This window comes from Doryrhamphus excisus, linkage group LG6 (assembly GCF_037039965.1).
Source record: "Doryrhamphus excisus strain RoL-2023G ecotype Guam linkage group LG6, RoL_Dexc_Guam_v1.1, whole genome shotgun sequence".
Classification (NCBI taxonomy): Eukaryota; Metazoa; Chordata; class Actinopteri; order Syngnathiformes; family Syngnathidae; genus Doryrhamphus; species Doryrhamphus excisus.
Window position 1 is genome coordinate 14,854,124 of NC_136362.1, and position 23,954 is coordinate 14,878,077.

The following is a 23,954-nucleotide window of genomic DNA, read 5'->3' on the forward strand; positions in this document are numbered from 1 at the left end:
AGGTGTCGCAAAATCTCACAAGATTAAATGTTTCGATTTAAAATATGAAAACTTGTATGTCTTGTATGTCTGTTTTCCTCTTCTCTCGCCTCAAAGAGGCAGGAGGAGGCTGCATTGGTATCAGCACCTTTGTTTGTTCCTTAGAACAACGGAATGAACAGAGTGAGCTCTTTTCCTAGTCAAACAATCTCTCAAACAAAACAACATTTACTGACTAGACAACCCCTGGAACTTCCAGAAGATGAGACGGCTTATTACGGAGACTTCGGCGAAATTACACCGCTGAGAAAGGTTGCTCATTTTGTTAGCTTAGCCATCTGGCCGTCACACATACGTATACGGGTGAGTGGCTAGGTGTTAAAGCTTTTTACCCCCGCAAGATAGTTAGGTTCCCCACGGCATGATTGCTTTTGTTTCGAGGGACGGAAAGGGATGACCACACTGCCCAAGATGTCAGTTAAAGCAAGACACTACATGACAGGATGACAGGATTTTTGTGGGCTGCAAAGTGCTAGCCATAGGTGATCCGCTTTTGCGATTGGTGTTGAAAGGCCAATAACGGCATATTCCGATATCGTGATTTTTGATGGAAATCAGCCGATAGTGAGTGGTGGCCAATCTATCGGAGCATTCTTAAATATAACATTACTGACACTTGTCACTATGTGTCTGTTTTCTGAATTTTATATATTTGGATTTTAGATATTTAAGTCATTTTTGGGGCAGCACGGTGGTCGAGTTGTTAGCGCGCAGACCTCACAGCTAGGAGACCAGGGTTCAATTCCATCCTCGGCCATCTCTGTGTGGAGTTTGCATGTTCTCCCTGTGCATGCGTGGGTTTTCTCCGGGTACTCCGGTTTCCTCCCACATTCCAAAAACATGCTAGGTTAATTGGTGACTCCAAATTGTCCATAGGTATGAATGTGAGTGTGAATGGTTGTTTGTCTATATGTGCCTGTGATTGGCTGGAGACCAGTCCAGGGTGTACCCCGCCTCTCGCCCGAAGACTGGGATAGGCTCCTGCACCCCCCGCGACCCTCGTGAGGACAAGCGGTAGAAAATGAATGAATGAATGAAGTCAGTTTGGCCCTTGAAAATACATAGAATTTCCTGAAAATGCATTTTTTGCTATCTTTCGTATATTTGGACGACTGTGATATTATGAATGTTAAATGGCGAAGGCGTAATGTGAATGTGAAACATGTCGCAGATGGAACTCACTCAGCTGTTTTTTGTGTAGTGCATGAAAAAATAAAATAACAGTCAACTGACTTCACATAACTTTTGTGATTTTTCTTCCGCCTCCTCGGCTCATGTTCTTGATCAAAATGGGGCACTTGCAATTTTCTTTGTCTCCATTGTGCCTCCATAAGAGACTTGAGATGAGAAACACTATTGAATTGACGAAATAATTCATAGGAAAACACAAAGGGGCTGTCTGTGTTGATCTCGCTGCCATATGTCTTTTACCTTCACATTGTCAGTGAAGGTAAACGTAGCATTAAATGTTAATGCATTTTGAATAGTTTTCTGCATGTAAAACTATAATTGTAAAATCATAGAAACCTGTTTTGTGTTAACATTTTTGGCTTGCTGAACAGATTAATTGGATGGACATGATTTTTTATGGGTAAAATGTATTCGGTGAGAGCATGTTCCTCTTTTAAACCTTCTGAAACTGATTAATGCCGCTAACCAAGGCTAATGTATAATACAGAAAAATGTATTCTATAAATCTGTACATACACAACTGTATAATAAGCAATATAGTGTGTGGGCGTGGCTGTCATGTGATGATTTTGTCATTGGCCAGTGGGGTAGTTGTGCTTGAGCTTTGTGAATTCTGCCTGGCAACCATTGGTTGCCATTGGCAACCATTGGTCATTGAATGTATCACATGGAAAAATGTTGTGCTTGCGAGATAGTTCAAATAGTGTTAATTACATTTCCCATGGTGTAGAATTTGGTATAGAAGTACATCAAACAATAAGCGCATAGGATGATTCCAAATGTCAGAGGGTCATACCAACGCTATCATGGCTGATCTCAGGCCAGGCGTTGTTCACGGTCTTGGTTTGCGCTAAATTAGTGCTAATCTCAGTATCATTAGCATTATCTGCACGCAAGGGCCAAACGCCGTTTGCCGCCTTTAAAGCCTGGGACCTTATCCCACATCAGTCAGTGTCCTGTTATCAGCTGGGCTGCTCATGTCTTGTGGGAGCCTTGGACACAACTGGATGTGGATCAGCTCCCCTGTGATCATGAAAGCATCAGTGCAGGCCAGAGCATCTCCACCAGAACAGTCAAAAGGTGAAGGCGGAGGAATGCACCAGTGACCGAGGATATTTATGGCAAGGCAAAGACTTCTAACTCGGAAAAGCAAACAAAGTCTGTTTCTGTGAGTGGGAGTGGGGCAGGAGGCTGTGTTTATGCCATTCTTAATTGGAAAATGTCAATCCATGCAAATAGTCAGCTGCCTTGCGAGGACGTACTTCCACCTTCTTGTGACGCACCCAAAATAGCAACAGTGACTTCAGCTCAAGATGAACATGAAGCAGTGAGACCTTGCTTGGATGTGCTGGGGAATTGGTGACATTAGTCGCTTATCCTTATTAGGATTGTGGGGGTATGCTGGAGCCTATCCCAGCTGTCTTCGGGCGAGAGGCGGGGTACACCCTGGACTGGTTGCCAGCCAATCACAGGGCACATATAGACAAACAACCATTCACACTCACATTCATACCTATGGACAATTTGGAGTCGCCAATTAACCTAGCATGTTTTTGGAATGTGGGAGGAAACCGGAGTACCTGGAAAAAACAAGCAAACTCCACATTTGAACCATGAGTGTGTGAACCACATTTTGGGTGGTTCACAGGACGAAAAATACCAAAACTTTACAATTCATATGCTTTTCTAAATTATCATATGCTGTATGAATGGATTTTTTTTAAAATTTCAATACCCCTTTATTGTGCAAGGAACCATATTTGGTAACGTAATGTTAAGATTAAGATATGCCTTTATTCGTCCCTCAGTGGGGAAATTTGCATTGCACAGCAGCAAGAGTACAGAATTAGTTAAGCAGTACAAAATACACAATATAGAAAAATAAACAATATAAACAACCCAAGTATTAACAAAATCAACAGTTTTTCCCAGAGTTATATACAATACAGTATGTAGATAATATGAAACAAGATGAGATATATGACCAGTCTATACACTGAGATCTTGTTAGAGAGTTAATATGAGGAATTATGGAAATACTTTACATAGAACTTAGTATATTGCATTTAGAGCCCTTAATATTGCACATGGAGGTTGATCAGATATTGTTAGGGGGAAATTATGTGATTGGTCCCAGCCAATCAGTAAATAAAGGCAATGGTACTAATGAAAAATGTGCATATATAAGGAAATTTTAATATTAAATGTTGAAAGTTGCTTGAGTAAAAAATTTATTTCATTGATAATGCAATAAGGTAACACAGATACGCTCAATGAAAAACACTAATTATTCATGCTCACTTGCAAGGAATTGCCGTCTAAAGCTGTGATTTGCCAGGTTATACCACAGTCAAGATTACACATAACATTTTTTCCTTCAAGGAGCAAAAGGAGTCCAGTCAGTAAGCATGGAAGCTTCTCCGGAGGTGAATGTCCTGTTGAGGCTTGCCATGCGAGTACAATACCACGACTCTGAATAATGTGGCCGCGAGCTAGTTTATTCAAGCACCTTTTGTTTGCGCTCCATGCTCACCTTTTCCCTTCACTGATTATCAGATAAGCAGCAGACAGGCAGGCAGAGAAATCCAAACTATCTGCTGAACTGGCCTATTCTGCCAGTGGACTCTGAGCCCAGTGGATATTTCACACTGATTTCATACTGTATTTCCTTCACGGAGCAAGTGTATCTTCCGGAAGAATACAAGAAAGAATATTTTTAAAGCCTTCTGTGTGCGGTGGATGGCGTTTAAAACGATTCAGGGGCTCGATGTCATGCCAAACTGCAGGGCAGGCCTTTCTCAGGGCGCTGCAGTATTCAGTTTCACTGTTTACCCATTAAGCTAAGAGAGGTCACACAGTGGATGTGGTACTCCCTGAACAGCTGCACTTTGATGCCAGTACCTGCGCCCCAATACATGTCCAAGGCCTCATAATATTCGCTTAAGAATTTTTTTTTCACATATATGTGCAATTGGCTGGCGACCAGTTCAGGGTGTACCCGGTCTCTCGCCCGAAGGAAGCTGGGTTAGGCTCCAGCTAACCCAGCAACCATAGTGAGGATAAGCGGCATAGAAAATGGATGGATTTATGGAATTTTCTTGAATATCACCCAAAACTATGAACCAAAAAAAAAACCAGAATTAGTTTTAACGTCAACAATGACTTCCCATACTACATCCCGGTGAGATAAAATTTCTTTATGAAATTGCTGGCACTCACAACTCTCTTTGGCCCCATGGCGGGTCATTTAGCAGTCACACTCAAGTTAAGCAGCAAGAAGCACTCAGGTTGAATGATAAAGTACAGGGCAAATTTACAAGCTGTAAATGTTATGTGAAAAGTGATTTTTTTGATAAAAAAAAAGCAAATCATACTAAAACTGTACCCCCCTTCCCCCACTCTCCCATTAAAAAAGGTTTCACTTTTTATATATTTATTTTATTTACCATGTAGTCCGCAGTCTTTTTATTGCCCCATGTTACTGTTAGCCGGGCCTCCCAAAACCAGGAAATTATCTTTAATAATCTTAAAATATGCACAAAAAACCCAACCCATATTTAAGAAGACTTCTTTCATCTGTGTCAAGTTCTTTTGGACTAAAGCCAGGCTGCACTTGAAAAGGCTGAGAAGACCATAGAGGATGCTTTATTAACTCGGGCGGATTTTATTGGACTTTTGTCAGGTGCATGTCATTAGTCTGATGACCTTGGAATCAAAAAGGAATAGCATCAAACTTCTACTCAGACTAAACCCAGTTGTACTGTATGTTAGAAGCAACAATAGTTAAATAAATACCAGTGGTCTCTCCAGTCTTCTCTCAGTACACAGCAGTGGCATCTCTTAATCAGTATAGAAAATCTACCAGTTATTTAATCTAGATAACCACCTAGCATCATGTAATGCATGTTATACAGTATGGTACAGTATGTACGTATGTCTCATAGTATGTCACGTCAAATAAGTCCATGTTGCATCATATCTATATCAGGGATTTGACAGACATGCATAATTGTCATAAGAATTGTCATAGTCTATGAGGAACAATATACACATCAACACAATATATTCTTAAATAAGACCAACTTGACAAAAAGTGTGTTTTTTAATAGGTGCATTTTAAATATTTGAAATGGTTGCCCTGTTGTTCAGTTTGCCATCCTACCTGAATCAGGTTTGTGTTTTGTTTCAAGCGTAGCCAAGCTGTTGCTGTGCAGTGGAAAAGCACAGAGAAGCGGCTTTATTCTCCTCGCTGATTCCTCATAATTAGGTCACGAGCACGGTCTGCTGGACTCTCAGGGCTCATCTCATGCTTAAAGTCATGCTGTGCAGCCACCAACTCTGCTTAAAAAAAATAATCAGCAGACAAAACATGACACATGAGAATATGCTGCAATATTCTTTTTATACGCAGTAACTGTTTTTTTGTTTTCATTTGGGATATTTTCAAAACTGATTAGCACAGATGGGAGGTGTGAAATGAATTGCAGATTTACCTGGTTTCATCTCAGCATCATGAAACCCACCACAGAGATAGTTCCTCAATTCAGCGAGTGCAAGGAAACATTGCATTCCATTTGCACACTACATGTAAACACAAGAGAGGCAGATATTAATTCAAATGAAAGTCTGGGGAATCTCTGCAATAGTTATTAAGCACACAAAGCAAATCTCATTTCCACAATAAGACTTTTAAAATTCTCTGTGGGTTTATTTGAAATTCTCAGGTGTGACTTTGCGAGATTGTCAAACAATGAGATGTGATACCTCGGCCCCAATCTGGAGGCCTCAAGCTGAGATGGAGATCCTTGAGGATAAACAAAAACTTGCATGTTGTAATTTAAGATAAACGTTTAAACGTCGGCTTATTCAAATGGTCGCAAACTTCTTAAGCTACTTAAAATTTCACCACTCTCTTAATTTGTTACTCAAAGACGTTAAGCACAAAGACGATCAATTTACCAGCAACTTTCAGTGGCTGTCAAAACATCAGCTGACAAAGAAAATGGCAGCTTTTAATATTTCATGCTTCCTTCCCTCTGCTGAAAATATCAACACATTATTAATGAAGCATTTGTTGTTCCTCCGTGTAAACCTCCCGCTGATGTGTTTACAGATGTGACATAATAGGGATCACAAAACATTGTAGAAAACAGTAAAAGTATGACATGGTAGTGACATGGGTATGCTGGAGCCTATCCCAGCTGACTTTAGTGAGAGGCGGGGTACACCTTGTACTGGTCGCCAGCCAATCACAGGGCACATATAGACAAACAACCATTCACACTCACATTCATACCTATGGACAATTTGGAGTCACCAATTAACCTAACATGTTTTTGGAATGCACAGGGAGAACACGCCACACAGACATGCCCAAGCAGAGAATCGAACCCAGGTCTTCCCGATGTCCTGACTGTGTGGCCTAATACAACCCAATACAGTGTACAATAACCCAAAAAACAATAACCCAATACATACTTTACCATATGCTAATTGGTTAGAAAATAACAACCCGAGACTAAAGTGGAATTATTTGAGGAAGCCATCCTTGTAGTGTTATGACATTAAAGTTGTATTTTTACAAGAATAACGTCGTAACGTTATGAGAATCAGGTAGTCTGTCGAAAAAGTTGTAGTTTACAAGAATAAAGCAGTTTTAAAAATTTATGAGGCAAACAGAACTTTACAAGAATAGTTGCATATTTATTAAAAAAGCATCATTTCTTAAGTATATAATTGTGTTTTTTTGAAGAATGTCATAATCAAGATTACATAGAACAAGAACAAGAATTAATTGGCATTATTTGAGGAAAAAAACATTTAGAGAATGAAATGCAATAATAACATAACACTATGAGAATAAAATCATACTTTAACTAGAATTAAGTTATGTATTTGAGAAAGTTCATTCTCTAAACATAGGAGTTTTTCTCTCATATAATTTGAACTTTTTCTGAGGAATTAAATGTTTCCCTCACTGAATGTTGGTTGGTGTTTATAACTGACTGGATTAAAAATGCAGCATGAGAGGAGCTGCGGTTTGCTGACATTGTGCATTATTGCATGTGTTGAACCCATTCATAAATATCACGGGCCACTTTGATATGTGACCTCTGCTCAGTGAGACAGCAACACTTTGAGTTACTATTGATTATGACAACACAGCCTCATCTGTCTCATCTGGACTCGTAATGACGCACTCAACACAAAAATCATTACTGACCTAAAGTGAGGGTCACAATCCAATTGCCTTATCTTGTCTTTATCAAACAACTGCTGTGGTTTTGATGACATGACACAGCAACACATGAAAGAAGTCATCCTCTGTGGTGATTAAATTACGCTCACTCCGTGTGTGTGTGTGTGTGTGTGAATCCAATTTTTCAACAAATACAGAACCGATACAAAGAACGCAACACAATTAGTGAAGCACGGCGTGCAGGGCTGAAGAGTCGTCCGTCACCAGGAGGAGACAAACGAAATGAAAGAGTCGTTCCTAACAAGCTGCATTCCTCCAGGCGCTTGTAGGAAAAGACAGTCAGCTCCTTTTTGATACGAGGAGAAGGTGGGGGGCCTGTTGGCGTCTTCTTCCCCAACCCGGGACAATCAGGCCTCAGATGACACCCTTAATTTTATTTGTTCCACTTGATGTTCGTAAAAGAATCACACTCACTGATTCATCATCAAGTCAGCAGGGTCTCCACGGCCTGCTTTGCCTTTAATGATCCCCTGTCCTCCCATTGACACTTTTATGTGCCAAATGAGGACATTCATGTGATGGAATGTAAGAGCATAAAAGGAAACATTGTGTGTTGAGTGTCAGATATCAACTGCTAAAAGGTTTTGTGTTATATTGCATTATATTATATTATTTACTGCAACAATAAGTCACACTGGAGAAAAGTGATGGGTTACTTTTCTTCATGACTAATCAATTGTTTTACTCATGCAAGGCCATCATTTGACTGAAGGTCTTTTTCAGCACAGGGCAAAAAGAACAGTGACTACAAAGCTGTCATCTATTCATTCATTCATTCATTCATTTTCTACCGCTTATCCTCATGATAAAAAAGTCATAACTTCACAAGAATAATACAGTAATGTTAGCAGAATAAAGTAATTTATTCAACAAAAAAGTCCTCTCTTTGCTGACTGACAGACAACAAAAAGCCTGTTTCAACAGGAACCCCACAGGGCACTGTAATATGTATCAGTACACTCTGTACACTGATGACTGCAGAAGCACTAACCCAGGCATAATATTTATTCATTCATTTTCTATACTTATCCTCACGAGGGTCGCGGGCACGCTGGAACCTATCCCAACTGTCTTTGGGCGAGAGGCAGGGTACAGATTGTACTGGGCACATATAGACAAACAACCATTCACACTCACATTCATACCTATGGACAATTTGGAGTCACCAATTAACCTAGCATGTTTTTGGAATGTGGGAGGAAACCGGAATACCCGGAGAAAACCCACAGGGAGAACATGCAAACTCCATACAGAGATGCCCAGGTCTCCTAGCTTAAGCACAGGCATAACATATATCAAATATTCTCATGACACTGTGATCATGGACACCATAAACACACCAGGACAACGTGAGTCTGAGAGTGGTGCAGACGGAACTGTCTTGATCTCAACCCTTCAAAAATGAAGGAAGTGCATTTCGACTTCCGCAAGAACCCCACGATCATCCGTATTCTGTCAATCCACAACCAGCTGGTAGAGAGGGTTGAGTCCTACAGATACCTCTGGACCATAATTGATCGCAGGCTGACCGTTCAATCAAATACTGAAACCATCTTTTCCAAATGTCAACAGGGTCGCATCCTTCATAGACTCCAGATCCATCAATCAGTGCTGACAGCTTTCTACAGATGTTTCATTGACCCTGTAATCATCTTTACTCCTCAAAGTACTGGATGTTGAGGAACTGTCTTGTGTGGAAGACGGGAACAGTACCTCCGGATTGGCAGACCGTAGTGGTGGTTCCCCATTTCAAGAAGTGTGACCAGAGGGTGTGTTGCAACATTTGGGGATCACACTCCTCAGTTGAATGAGGTAGTATTTCTTCATCAAAAGTTGTACCTTCTTACTTTTACTCCTTCTTACTTACTCTTGATATATGACGAATGGCTCAGTCCCAGCATGTGGTTGAAAAATAAATTATAAATACTCTCGGTTTATTCTAACCAGTCACACCAGTGTAACCATTAACGCCTCATTATTTGCTCTTGCATGCTTGAGAACATCTGCATATGCTTTAACCACATTGATCCTCCTCCCACTTTAGAGCGAATCCAAGGGCAAAGCATCGTTATCTGTGCCGCTGTTATCTGACAAATCAGCCATGCGGTTAATTGATGTAAAATGGGAATCTTGCATGATTAGGAGACTGAATGGGCACGGTTAGAGTCATATTTTGTTCCCAGCCACCAGTGTGACGAGCCTGCACCTAATCAAAGATGTCAGACCCTGGCAAAGAGCAGTGAGGGCGAAACAGCTGTAAAAAGTCAAGTGGTCCCTCTGTGCCACTTTTCTCTTCTATGAGCCAAAGGATTAAAGCCAATAATAAAGAAAATATTGGCCCTGTTTGTGGCACCTGCTCTTTCCACAAGGAGCCTGCAGCCACCTGGGGCAGTCTGAGGGGCACCTGGGAGAGCTTTGCACCGAGCAAGTGTGAGGTAGTGGGGTCGCACATCTCAGGTCAGTAGACAAATGGACACACACACTCACACACACACACTGTCTGCATTTGTTAGAAAGTGTTGGGCCGCGTCCTTTGAAGCTCTCTTGGCAGCTCTATCTGCTGCAAGTTGATAGCATATGCGACCAGACAAAACGTAGCCTGGGGAAGTCTATTTAATACTTGATGGCAAACACCCGACAATTTCAGCGGCTTATCAAAACAAATGCTGGAAAATACAAATAGCTTGACTACCCAGCGCCGTCTGCAATGATTTTAAATTCACAACGTTAACCGTGCTGAACTACGATGAAAATTCCAAAGTTGAACGTTCCAATATTAGTACAATTTGGAGTTCAAAACTGTGTGGCCTACGCGACACGCTAACCACTCATCCACCCTGCAGCCGGGAGATCAAACCATTATCAACAAAAGCAGTGGCTCAAGTCCACTTAAAAAAAAAATTACTTTGCATGTAATTTTTCAACACAAAGATGAAGAAATGTTATTTAAATTCAATGTAAGCTAACCTTTGGTTAATAATTGTACATATATGTTTATATAGTGGCATATGTATGCTGCATATTTTACCTGTATATAACATATTTTACCAACTTATAGTGAATGAGAATGAATCTGTGTGAAAAAACTGCCTGTTTTGGACGCAAAAACAGGGTTGTGGATGCTGAATTGCAAATATGCAGGAATCCACTGTAATTGCATTTTTAAAAATCACTACCACAAAAAAATAGATAGTACCACTAGATGGAGATGGTTTTCTCCGGGTACTCCGGTTTCCTCCCACATTCCAAAAACATGCTAGGTTAATTGGCGACTCCAAATTGAATGGTTGTTTGTCTATATGTGCCCTGTGATTGGCTGGTGACCAGTCCAGGGTGTACCCTGCCTCTCGCCCGAAGACAGCTGGGATAGGCTCCAGCATGCCCACGACCCTAGTGAGGATAAGGGGTATAGAAAATTGATGGTTGGATCAATGGAGATGGCGTACCACGAGTGGAACTCATGTAAGTTTGAGAATCATTGATCGATAGCAGTGAGTCTGTTTTGCTTTTTTTTGTGATGTCACAACCATTGATGGCAAAGGGGAAAAAGTGTGATGATAACCATAGATCCAAAAATGAAAGTTCGCATCACATAGGAATGTGTCAGTGCTATCACAACTCATGACCAGCACAGCATTTTTTCTTTTTCACAACAACGTTAAAGGATAATTACTTTAAAGTACACAGCCATCTTGCAATACGCAACGTGTCTGTCTGGCATCTTCAAAGGGTGAGTATTTTATTTGGTTGCCTGTTTAGTGGTTTTCTTCTTTGACACGTTACTGAAAACACTGCTTGTACAAAAGCTTTTGTGATGGTAACAGTTTGACACTGGAACAGATGAATTCCCTTACGCTCTTTCATGTTTTACACTTATAGACCAACGTGGAAGTCAACCACAGCATTAAGGAATGGATCTTGCTGGGCTTTGGAGGTTCCACTGTCACGTTTAACTTGTGCGCAGACTCCACAGGCTAAAGAAGAAGTGGTGGGCTCTCAAAGGGTATAACAAGTGAGTGCAGATCAATATCGCTTGTATGTGTTACATTTCAACACAGTTTGATGTCTGCTGGGTCCCGGGAACGGGTTCAGGCTTGATTTTGGAGCTGAGTCACATCCCTTTTGTCTTTTGCACCACCATCAAAATATCATTTTACTTTTTGTATATGTAAAAATGTGTCAAAGAGAAGAATGATATGCTTAGAGTTTCTACAAAATGCCATGAGACTTTATTTGGCAAAGTGTCATGAGAGTATGAAAACCATCCTGCATTCATAATAAAAACCAAATGTAAATATACAATCATCGCAGTCACGCTTACATTCAATATAATATAAAAATATAAAAAAGCAAACATACATATTATTGCTGAGTAAAAACTGAGGCACTTTAAGAGAGGAAACAGATCCCTATGCGAGTGCTGGCAATCTCTCTTGCAATGATTGTGCAAATTTTAGCCCCCCTCGTAATGAAACAAACATTTGTTCCCTAAGTAACAATGGCTTCAATATTCCCTTGGCTATTTTGATTTGATCTGTCAGAGCAAAGTGAAGACATATGAAAGATTGTAGACATGCAAAAAGTGCATGAAAAGCACAGGTAGGTGAGTACAAACTGCTTGCAAAATGAAATGGACCACACGTTGTCAACCCCTAAGCCAGGATTCGATTCCCCTGACAAGACTCCCAGGCTTCCAAAAATGATGGAAAAAAACATCTTCTAGTAGAAAGAGTATCCGCTGTGTTCAGTGTGCTACACAACAACCAGATTCCTCATGCTTGTGCAGAAGAGACATCCGGGAGAAGGTTTTGGAGCAGTTCTTGCATTGGTACTTTTTCACATCCGAGTGGGTCTGTAGGTGAGCCCTGAGGTTGGACCTGTCTGCAAACGCTCTGTTGCAGTGAGGACAAGAGAAGGGCTTCTCTCCTGCCAGGAAATGACACAAGAAGCGACAAAATGGTGAGACACATAGAAGGGAACAAACATACAGTTAAAATGAAGAAGAGAACATGCAGGGAGGCCTCGGTGCAGCCACTCACCAGTGTGCGTTCTGATGTGTCCCTGCAGCAACCAAGGTCTGGAGAAGGCTTTGCCACATATTTTGCACACGCAAGGCAAAGTGTGAGTCCTGATGTGCATCTTCAGAGCTCCCAAGCTCACGTATTCCTTCTCGCAGTATTTACAAGTGAAGGATTTCCTCATTTGGGCGTCGCAGTGCAGCTGCTTGTGCTTGAGCAGTCCCGAGTAGGTGGAGTAAGACTTGGTGCACTGGGCGCACTGGAACTTGTCCGCGTCCTGCACGCCCTCCGTCAGCTTGGAGAGCAGCAGCGGCTCCTCCTCGTCGCTCCTCGGGCTTTCCGAGCCGCTGTGGTCCTTCGAAGAAGTGGAAGATGAAGACGAGAGCGAGGAAGGGTATCCGGAAAGCGGGGAGAGGTCGCTGGGTAGCGGCGAGAGCGGGAGGCTGCTGGTGGTCCATACCGTGATGGGGCTATACGCGGCCGGGCTCAGGAACTCCGGCTGGGGGATGACAGGCAGCGGGAGGCCCTTGTAGAAATGCGGCATGATGAGCACTGAAATTGGACAAAGTGAATTAACATCACAACTCATGCCTAAACAAAAACAAAAAACTTTTCAAACTTTGCAAAGTTTACCCGTTGGACTCTCCAGCTCGCTGTAGTTTGGCTTCTTTGCAGAGTTGATGTGCTTCTTCACCAGGAACGAGCGTGGCATTTTGGGAGAAAACTTTGACCAACTTTTCTTTAGTTCTCTTGAGCTCTGCAAACACCAAACGAACGTTACTTGAGTGCGCAAAGACGGAAATCCTCGTTGCTCAAGTCCAGTGGAGTGTCATGTTGGAACCAGTGAGTGCATTGCAGAGAGTTGCTGTAAAGAGCAGTAAATACTCCCCATCAGGTGTGTGGGAGGAGCCTCCTTCTCATTTTCACATGCCTCCAGGAAACGCTCAAACCAATTAAAAGACACTTTTTACACAAGCACGGGGGGCTGGGCACCCAAAAAAGGGAGTGGGCGTGGTTTGCACTGCAAACGAGGTGTTTAGCTGTGCCACTGTTTGAGCGTGCATGAATAGATTTATACTGTCATTGCTTCGTGTTCTGCTAAACTGCAAGAAAAGGGCATTTAGTTATTCTACAACACTATTGTGGAATACTCAAAGCAGCTTTTAATTAGGGGTAACTTTCATTCATTCATTTATTTACAAAGGAATATCCGGCCACACTGAAACTGAAACTATACCATATGAGGAGAAACAATAAAGTTGTAATCAAGTCATAATTTGCAAAAATGTAAAATAGTTATATTTCTTTACAGAAAAAAAAAGAAATTATAAGTGTAAATATTTAGAAAATCTCATTCTTTTAGTAAAAACATTGGATATATAGAGAATCAGTTTGCAAGATTTTGAGGAAAAAGTCTTATTCATTCATTTTCTATATATTGCAGGCATGCTGGAGCCTATCCCAGCTAACTTCAGGCAAGAGTCGGGGTACACCCTGGACTGGTCACCAGCCAATCACAGGGCACATATAGACAAACAACCATTCACACTCACATTCATACCTATGGACAATTTGGAGTCACCAATTAACCTAGCATGTTTTTGGAATGTGGGAGAAAACCGGAGTACCTGGAGAAAACCCACGCATGCACGGGGAGAACATGCAAACTCCACACAGAGATGGCCGAGCGGGGAATCGAACTAGCTGTGCAGCCCAAGTCTTACTCGAATCCTAGAATATATTTTGAATATTTTGAGAATAAAGTCATTATCTTGTGAGAAGGCATTCTTCAGGGAATCAAATATTCATATATATATAACATCAAATATTAGGAGAACCAAGTCATAAGATTTCATTGTCTTTTTACATATATTACATAAATACATGTATTTTACATAAACTCAGAATTTTTCTACAATAAATATTATGTTTTACATTGCTTAACAGTGTTTTGGGGTGTAAGCTCCTGCAGAACTAATACAATCCCCATTGTATTATTTAGACCTGATGTAGTCTTGGTTTTACTTATGGTGTAGAGGTTGTTAAATTGGTGTTTTTAGATTACATTTGCATGGCTGTGCTTATTATGTGCATGCTACACTGAAGTGATCCCTGGCTGCTGAACTGTCAAAGGCCACATTGCATCAATGCAAGTCGTTACATTCACATTGTCTTTCGGTGGCTTCAGCCCTCAGCTAATGCAGCACATTCCCAAGCCACTAATGCAATAAGCCACCGCTCCTTGAAATGCAAATGTTAAAAGTGTAGCTGCTTCTCCTCCCACCCTCCCTCAAGGTCGACCATGCTAATCAAATTTGTCCCCACGCTGCTGGAAATACTTCCAAGTGGACAAAGTGGAACAAAGTTAGCAGTCGACGCCCCCTTGTGTTCAACTCCTTCACGGCAAAAAGAGCTTAGCGATGCTGATGTAAGAGATCCAGGCTGGGTCAGCAGATATGAACAGCCCCCACATGTCTGGGGCAAGTTAAGTTAATTGTTAAGGCCTTATCTTATCTTGCAAGCATAATTGCAGATCACAAATAGTTTTCCCATTCTTTGCCTATGCACGGATGATAGAGAGTGCTGTGGAGGTTATCAGTGTGCAATAACTCCAGGCTTGAGTTTATCCAACAGAAAAGCTCCACTGAAGGTAAAGCCCAGAAATCGATAACCTTCACCGGCATGGGCCATTTTTCCAGACGAACGCCAGTCATTTGTGGAGAAATTTTGGCATTGCACTCTCTGCATTCAGTGAGTGGATGCAGATGCTGAGAGTAATGAAAGGAGGAGTGCTTCACATCATATGAGTCATTCTCAAAAGAGCAGCCAGTTGTTTTGATAGATCACGATCACAACAGAGGATGGTTTGTCCTTGGCGTCCTCTAATGCATTCCCAAAAGAGCACCGCAACCGGTGAAGCCAGACTCCTTTAATGGGCAAACTTCACCATAGAAAGGGGTTGATTTTCTCCTCAGTAATACAAAAAATGTTTCATTTTCTCAGTAAATCAATGCAACGATGGGTTTAGCTGCTTCCTACATTGTTGGCATGCTCACCGCGTACACACAAATCTCTTTAAATCAACAGCAAATAGCCGCAATACATTGTAACTCATCATCACATGGCGCCCTTTCATTACTGCAGATGTCTGGAGCACTATAAGTAACTTTCAAGTGTACTTTTTAATGCCTCAAAAAGCTGGTGTGATTGCAGCTACTGAAGTCATGAGACTGTATAATAAAATGGCATTTTAGTGGAGATGCTCAAGGAATCTTGAATAGCATAGAAAAGTTGTCCGTAAGCTCTTTTGTAGCTTCATCTTGACACATATGTACATTTCACAGACACTTACCTGCACAATCTACCGGCATTGTACATGTGTCATATCATTCATGGTGGCAATATGCATATGCTTGCTCATACACAAATATGATTAATATGATCATTCCTTCTGCTAGGTGTTAGGATGACAACCTGCACCTTGTGCAATGGAAACACACACAAATATAGTGGTACCTCTGTTTTTCTCATTCATTTGTTCCAAAAGGTCGGATAAAATCTAAAGTCTATGAATACCAAGACCATGCTTACCATAGGAAACAATGTAAATCCAATTAAACCATTTCCAGACACTCAAAGAAAACAGTTTTACTAGTACATGCAGAAAACAATGGAAAATAATTATAAATGATGAATGGATGGAACTTCCCTTATATCCTCGCGAGATTGAATTGATTTTAGCTTCTTTGTCAAATTGTGGCAGATGATTAGCAGTCACACTTATGTCCAATACCGTATATGAAAACTAAGACCATGTACAAAAAACAAGACAAAATATTCTGTGCCATTTTTTTTTTCGGCAGAAACCGAATCATATGAAAACTGGGGCGTACATAAACAGAGTACTGAGACTGTAGTCAAAATAATCCAATACATCAACGCCTAACATTCGCTTGTTTTTGCATGTTCGCATGCAAATATGTGCCATATACAATTATTGCAAGTCTTTCATGACAAATGCCATTATGCATAGTGGAAGTGAATAGCAACACTGGTAATAATCCCCAAACTATAGAAGCTTGTGGTAAACACAGTCATGCGTGGGAACATGCAAAGCATGCACGTTTCATGTGCAGTAATTAGTGCGACCGTCCCTCCCTGCAGCTATTAACAATAACCTCCACCAAGAGTAATATAAATAAATAATAAAAAGCCGCAAAGTCAGAGTGAAATGATAGCACATGTGAAAAAACTGATCCAATCACATTGCACTGATGTCATCCTGCATGCAGCCACTATGGAGCATATTGGCATGACATAAGGGATTGGTACAGTAGAGTATAGGATTTGTTGTGATTTATTATTCAGTATCATAGTTCCATGCACTCTCTGTACCATATTAACAAGCTCATGTCCAGGTCTGCTTCCTGTTTTTTAATTGGAGGGATAAACAATATGTTAAGATTATACAGTAGTCCTCTTCCCACTTACTGAAATGCTGCTGTTGTTGAAAAGTGTAGAATCATCTGCTCACATGTATTTATAGCATCACACCATCCCTCTCTTGGCGTGCATCCCCAGAAGCTGCAGGACAACTATAGGTGACCCTTAACTGAGAATTTCAAAATAAGATACTCCACAGGGAAAACTTGTTTGCTTCTCTGTACAGTATTCTCTGAAGTACATTACTATATATGTACTGCAATGTTACTGAAGGAGAGAAATGTATTATAATATATAACCAACATAACATACATATGTTTTGTTACCAAGTAAAATTACATTGAAATATTATGTAATTTCCAGTGACATGCAATGCAACATTTTATAATCATTAGACAAATCTTCAATCACTTATATCAAGACTCACCCCTTCCTGTGCAAAGAGTTCTGCTTGATGGTGGCCATGTTTTTCAATCAATCTTGCTCAAATTTTGCACACATGTGTTTGTCAGTCCCCTGGTGGTGTGTACCAAATTTTGTGGTGATAACACACTAAAGTTCCAGGAGGTGTTTTGTACAGTGCATTGAGCTGTGTGAGAAATTTCCAGCCAGTCCGATTTACGAGGCAACCTTTAGGGGTGTATGTGGTGTACGTATTTGCCAGAAGAATAATAGTACAGGTAACACGACAAGGGGTGCATCTTTCGACAAATTGACACCCTTGGTTCAGGAGTACAAGCGTACGCAATCAAATACATATTGTCATGCTTTTCCACACTGTTATTGTTCAAAATACTTTTGGGCCTTTTGGGCAAATTTCCCTGAGGTAAGTTACATAAAATGGAGGATGATGAAACTTCTTAAAGCTTAAAACCATTAAACCCACTGTCATGGTCCAAATACTTCTGGAATATTGTCAGTATAGATGCTTACCAGAGTGTGAATGTCCAAAAAAAAACCTTAACATGTGAGATATGTCATAGTCTTTTGCACACGCACACGCACACGCAGACAGAACCGCAGTATGTGTGCGTGTGAGAGGTGTTAGAGAAAGCTCTTTGCGCGTCTTTAGTGCGCCTGTGATTGTGGGACGAGCGCCAAACGTCCCCAAACTGCGCAGGATTACCAAGAAAAAAAGTAGACCCGCGCTGTCACGGTTCACACTCGTGATACATGCGGACTAATGCGAGCACGAGCAAGTGGACCGGACTGTAGCACACCGCCAATCCAGTATCACCGGCTTCAGTCGACTGTCGGAGGCGCGATGCGAGGCAGCAGAGGGCGGCGGAGATGTTGACGGAGAGCGACCCCCCTCGAAACGTCTCTCTTTATCCGGCAAGGATGGACTAAATTTGGCGTCTACGTTGTCTTTTTTTTAATTTTTTTTTTTACCTCTTGCTTCCGTCTCTCGCCAGAGCCGTGTGGAGCGGGATGTGGGCGATGCTGCCACAAGGGATTCATTGTGGCTTCACTCAGATGAACACCCGTTGCATGCACTGAAATAAAGAGGGACGGCAGTGTTTTTTAAAGAGACGTCAGCACCTGTTCAATCAGGTAAGCCTGCTTTGTTCGCCCTGATGGATTTTGACGTGAAGAATGGGGCGTTAAGTATTATGACTGTTATTCTAAACACACATTAAAGGCACCACTCCTCAATTTATCACACACTTATCTTGAATGCTGCACTGCTTCTAATGTCATGGGAGGGATAAAGGAGCATCACATAGGTGTGCTGGTAACACTCATTGCTGTGTGTGTGTGCTTAAAATCCATACAGAGAAATGTTTCAGTCCAGCTGTCCAAAGCTCCTAGAATCTGTGGTGTGTCACATGATTTATGTTGCTAAACCGGTGTGCTTGAATAAAGGCTCGCTTTCCTCCTTGGCGGCGGTGATGGGCTGCACGCATGAGAGCTGACAGGGTTTGTGTCTTAAGACTCCCTCTGGGAGTTGCAAAATCCACGATTTTAGGTTTATCCCCTCCCTTCTCATTTGGAAAGCAATACTGAGCTGAGCTGAGCTGAGCTGAGATGAGCTTGACCATCAGGGGGTCAAAGGTCAGGCGCAATCAGTTTGACGTAGTGGAGGTCTCACAAAGACTATGCTATTGACACGTGCCCTCCCTAGTCTTAGTTCGTTTTGTCCTAAATCAAAAAGCAGTGCCAGTGTCGTCCCAATATGTCACCCCATAGTGTCCCAGTCTGGATCTAATTGGTACGAGAAATTGAGCCTATACAGCTACAGCTCCGGATCAATAACTTATAGGGGGAAAACACACTCAACAAAAAGAGCTCATTTGCACTTTATTTTTCAATAATCAGTTGTTGCCTCACACCACCTCTGAACCCACCGCTGGCTCGTTAAAATTCCAGACTCTAGCTAATCGCTTTAAATATCCAAGTGGGATAGGTTGTCTGGCGGCATCATCTGGAAGCAGCCAATGTACGCATCAATTATGGATGCTGGAGTATTCCCAGTGTTGTCACTCAGACTCGTCAACTAGTCGGAGGACACAAAGCGGACAGGCTCGTTGACCACTGATTTTTTTGGAAAGTTTCTCTGATAGGAGTCAACTGCGTCTAATGCTCACAGAAAAAGCCAAAAAAAGCATAGGTTCAGGTTTAAGGACAAATCAATCCAACTTTTGGGATTGGTTAGGTTGTTTTAGGATAGATTTGTGAAAACACACAAAAAGCCCCCCAAAAATAAAAACGTACTCAGAGACAATACTGTGAATTGAGTTGACTAACATTCTCCTTTACATCCTGCTCACTAAACTGGAGTACACTGGAGTCATGCACCAGGGCAATCCAGCTTATGGGATTGATGTTGAGAAAAATCCCTAAAAAAATCTAAGAAAAAACAAAATACACACATAGAATTTTAACTTTTAACTTGTACTGAATTCTCATGATGATCACAAGCATCATTCACATCAATGCCGTCCAACTTTTGGGACAGGCTATGGTATTTTAGGAACTGGAGGTAGCAGAGATGCGGATGCTGAGGTTCTCATTGGGAGTGACCAGGATAGATAGGATCAGGAACAAGTACATCAGGGGGACATTACATGTTAGATGCCTTGGAGATTAAGTCAGAGAGGCCAGACTGAGATGGTTGGGATGTCCAGAGGAGAGATAGTGAATATATTGGTAGAAGGATGCTGCCAGGTAGGAGGCATAGAGGAAGACCAAAGAGGAGGTTTATGGATGTAGTGAAGGAGGACATGAGGGTAGTTGGTGTGAGAGAGACAGATGCAGAAGACAGGGTTGGATGGAGGAGATTGATTTGCTGTGGCGACCCCTGAAGAGAAAAGCCGTAAGAGAAAGAAAGAAGCAGATGTTTGTGAAATACACCACAAAAAGCCAAAGAAATGAAAAACATGTGCAGCGATAATGCTGTGAATTGAAGTCTTATGAAGTCTTATGAACATTTTACGTGTCTTGCGAAGATGAATAATTAAGATTGAGGCTTGTTTGGCTTTGGGAAGGGTACAAACAGAAGCCGTGGAGCCAAGTAAGCATCCCTATGGGTTACTTTAGTGGATGTACCATGAAGGACAGTCATGGACTCCTTCTGTACTCTTGGCTCTGGAAGTGAGCACCAACTAAAGCATAAAAAAGAAAAAAACTCCAATATGTGAGCTGTTCCCTCTCGCTAGGAGGCTGCACTGCTGGACATCTTCATCACCATCTAAACTCAGAGCTCCCCCACTGAGAGAAAAATGTTCTGGTGTGTCTGCGGTGGCTTTATAGCAGGCCACCCTCCAGATGTTGAACTTGCCTCTTGCTTTCTTCAACGGACAAGCAGCACGATCAAAAGCGAGGACATATGTGTCTCTCCGTGGCACCCGTGGCCGCAAAGTGACTGTCATGCAACCAGGAAGCCATTAGCCCCGGCTAAGCGGGGACCTGTGCCTAATGAAGCGAAACCGTCAACTCTCACAGAGTGGAGGAGGAGAAGACACAGGCCTGATTTGCATGTGGCCAGCGTACTGAGGGACTGCAACACAGGCCCGGGCGCCGAGAGTGACACGTAACTGAGAAGCACCCCAAGAGAAGCAATTAGGAGATAGATTATACACAGTCGCTTAGCACGCAGCTTAGCATGGCTACAGCACAACCTCCCAAGATAAACATTTCTGTTGAAGCCAGCACTTTGCACTGCCGTCTTTTACAACCTGCGAGTGGGCCAGCCTGGACAATTTCAGGTCACGTTTGATAAATGCAGAGAGTGTTCTTATTTGCTAAAGTAGCGCTGTCTGCTTGCAGCTTCGGCCTTGATGGAAGGCAGTATTGTGCGTTGTAAATTGTAAGCGTTGGAACTTTGGCAATTCACTCAACCTGTGAAAAGTCAAATAGCCCCAAGCTGCAATTAACCAAGATTGCAATTTTGCTTATGATAGCAGAACAAAACGTGTAATGTGTGTGTGGCCTGTTCAGTGAAATTAAAGGTACTCAGGACAAAAGCGTTCATATAATGTAGCAAAGAGGTTAATTGTATTGCAGCCTTTATGTTCAAGTCAGGCAATGTTTTAGGTCCTTTGCTTGCTCTATTTGGCTGCTTCGGATCACCCAACAATGAATATTTTTAACATAAGTGTTGATGCTAAATGTTGACTGTAGCTACAGACAGTAAACCTTTGCCCTCAGCTGTCAAGATATAATGCCATCGTCATCTACTGCATCTACACTAGCTAGCGCCGATAGCTTAGTTTAGCAGCGCACGCTCCGTGTAGCCGTGTGTATGCACGACTCAGGCTGTAAAAGTGAGTTTACGTCATGTTGTATTTTAACTAGGGCTGTCAATTGATTAAAATATTTGATCCTGATTAATTACATTTGTCCATAGTTAACTCACAATTAATCACATCTAATCGCAGATAGAAATATGTTTTTATTTGTAATAAGTAGGGGTAAACGATTCAATGTGCAACTACAATGATGATTACATCACATTTTATGTAGTTAATCACTGGTGACAACAAAACAATCTACAGTAGCTGAAAACTGCTTAGATTGTCTAAGAACTTCCTGTGGCCCAAGCCCAAGTCAAAGCAAAAATACAAAGGTCGGTTTTGTAACTTTAGAGCAGGGGTCCCCAAACTAAGTCCCGGGGGTCGGACATGGCCCACTTCCACATTTGACCCGGTCCTTGAACAATACGCTACCCAAGATACGCATATCCTCCCACCACCACTCCTTTCAGCTGTTTTGCTGCGGTACAACCGGTGTCACAACGAAAACGGTACCCGCTCGGCTAAAGCACGTACATTTCTGACAGGGTGCAGTTTCTGTTATAGAACTGGAAATGGTTGCCCCTATTGTGAGCAACATTACTACAACCTCACTTTGCCCCAGTCATAGAACATGAACAAACAGACCGACCCTGGCCCCCCATCAAAGGAGAGAAAAGTTATGTGGCCCTCACTGGAAAAAGTTTGGGGACCCCTGCTTTAGAGGTGTATTCTTGTCAAATATGTTCTTAGAATCCCAAATTGGAGCAGCTCGTGGTGCATTCAAGGTTCCACTAACTCAGATTCCCAAATGAGAATGAAGTATTTATGTCATGTTTTAAAATATAGATTCATTAAAATATGACCCTGCTGACAAGTAGCTGCTGTCATTCAAGGCTAGAATTAATTCTTAAAGTTTCATTTCAGGTTCTTTTAAATGATCATTAGTCGTTGACAAGAAAGACAAACAACAACTTTCTGTCTTCTGCTTTTATCATCTATAAAATCTTCAATGTATGCTTCGTATACGCCCTGAGATTAGTGGTTCCACGTTAGACAGCTTGTATTCATCATTAATTGCAGTGGCAATTGAGAGATGGTTGAAGGCTTCTACATTTAGATGGTGAACAGATGTGTCCCTCCACTCTTTCAACATGTCCTCGTCTTCAGCGTTCAGCATCGCCGCCTTTTAAAATCCTTTTCAAGAAGTCGATACGCAGCATGGTGCCGCTTCCCGGCTCCGCCATCGCCTATCGACTGCTCCGGCCTCGCTGATGTTTCCCTCACATAGAAACTGTATGCGCATTACGTTACATTCAGGATCCATTCATGCAGCGATGCAGTGTAATTAGGAAAAATGATGATGCCATTTAGTGTCACAGAAAGGCTTTGTGCTGATTTTGTGTTAGATAAGATGATTTAGTTGTCCAATCCCGTTAGCTACAGACATCTGTCAGAAAACCCCAAAACATCCTCAAAATTACATTGTTGTCTCTCAGATATCATGACTGTCATTGTTCGAGATCCAAGTATTGTTGTGTTCTGTCAGCATTGTAAGGCTACAAATTCTATTATGAATCTTACAAGAATAAAGTTCTAATTTTGATGCGCTCCTTTTGGAAAAGTAAACTTTGCATACGTAATGACCGAAGTGTGAGGTTTGCCGACATCTCCCATGACAGCATTCTGAAAGTTGAAGTTTTGCGCAACTTCAGAGAGGCAGTTGTCCCAAACATTTTGTTAGAATTGCCAATTATAGCAGCCTGTGAGGCATTCCTGTGGGAATTGTCATCTCGTGTTGATGCTCATCTGGAGTCTGATAAAGTGATGGCTTTTCTCATCATAGTTTAAATGTATAAAAAATTTCTGGGGGCATCTTTTCAATGGTTTTTCAATTTTGTGTGCTGAAGTTTGACCTTCTTCATTGACATTCATTCATTCTTCATTGATGTATTTTAATCAATTATCGCACAAACACTATATTGTGATATTAATGTTGGTAAAATATTATTTACTCTGTGATTCAGTGCCTTATTAGGGTTGCGGGGGCATGCTATCCCAGGTGACTTCAGGCGAGAGGCAACGTACACCCTGGACTGGTCGCCAGTCCATTTATGTTTTAATGAGGTGTAATTTTTTTTAAGTTTTGTACATGCACAATGAGGTGTTGCTATGTTTTGTATTATTTAGTTAAAGAGAATTTACTATGTTTTTTTCCACTTTTCTGACCTATAAAGGTTTAGAATGTTGTATTATTGTTTGTATTATTGT

General features: G+C 41.6%; 2 protein-coding genes and 1 long non-coding RNA gene across 5 annotated transcripts in view; 2 read left to right on the top strand and 1 right to left on the bottom strand.

Moving 5' to 3' along the window:
• The window catches only part of LOC144898568 (uncharacterized), a 69,054-nt gene extending 57,591 nt beyond the window's left edge, over nucleotides 1–11,463 (top strand). For both annotated transcript variants that reach the window (XR_013627458.1, XR_013627459.1), the window contains exon 3: nucleotides 11,369–11,463. This is a non-coding gene — a long non-coding RNA (uncharacterized LOC144898568). The remainder of the gene's footprint in view (nucleotides 1–11,368) is intronic.
• A 253-nt stretch (nucleotides 11,464–11,716) lies between these two features.
• On the bottom strand, nucleotides 11,717–13,379 carry snai2 (snail family zinc finger 2). Its single transcript, XM_058067603.2, has 3 exons — nucleotides 13,141–13,379; nucleotides 12,529–13,059; nucleotides 11,717–12,415 (listed from the first exon to the last, which is right to left on the bottom strand). Exons 1-3 carry the CDS (start codon nucleotides 13,217–13,219, stop codon nucleotides 12,234–12,236), a joined length of 792 nt encoding a protein of 263 aa, XP_057923586.2. The 5' UTR covers nucleotides 13,220–13,379; the 3' UTR covers nucleotides 11,717–12,233.
• A 4,612-nt stretch (nucleotides 13,380–17,991) lies between these two features.
• The window catches only part of sntg1 (syntrophin, gamma 1), a 36,496-nt gene continuing 30,533 nt past the window's right edge, over nucleotides 17,992–23,954 (top strand). For both annotated transcript variants that reach the window (XM_058066866.2, XM_078791522.1), the window contains exon 1: nucleotides 17,992–18,504. The gene's annotated coding sequence lies outside the window, so the exon portion shown is untranslated. The remainder of the gene's footprint in view (nucleotides 18,505–23,954) is intronic.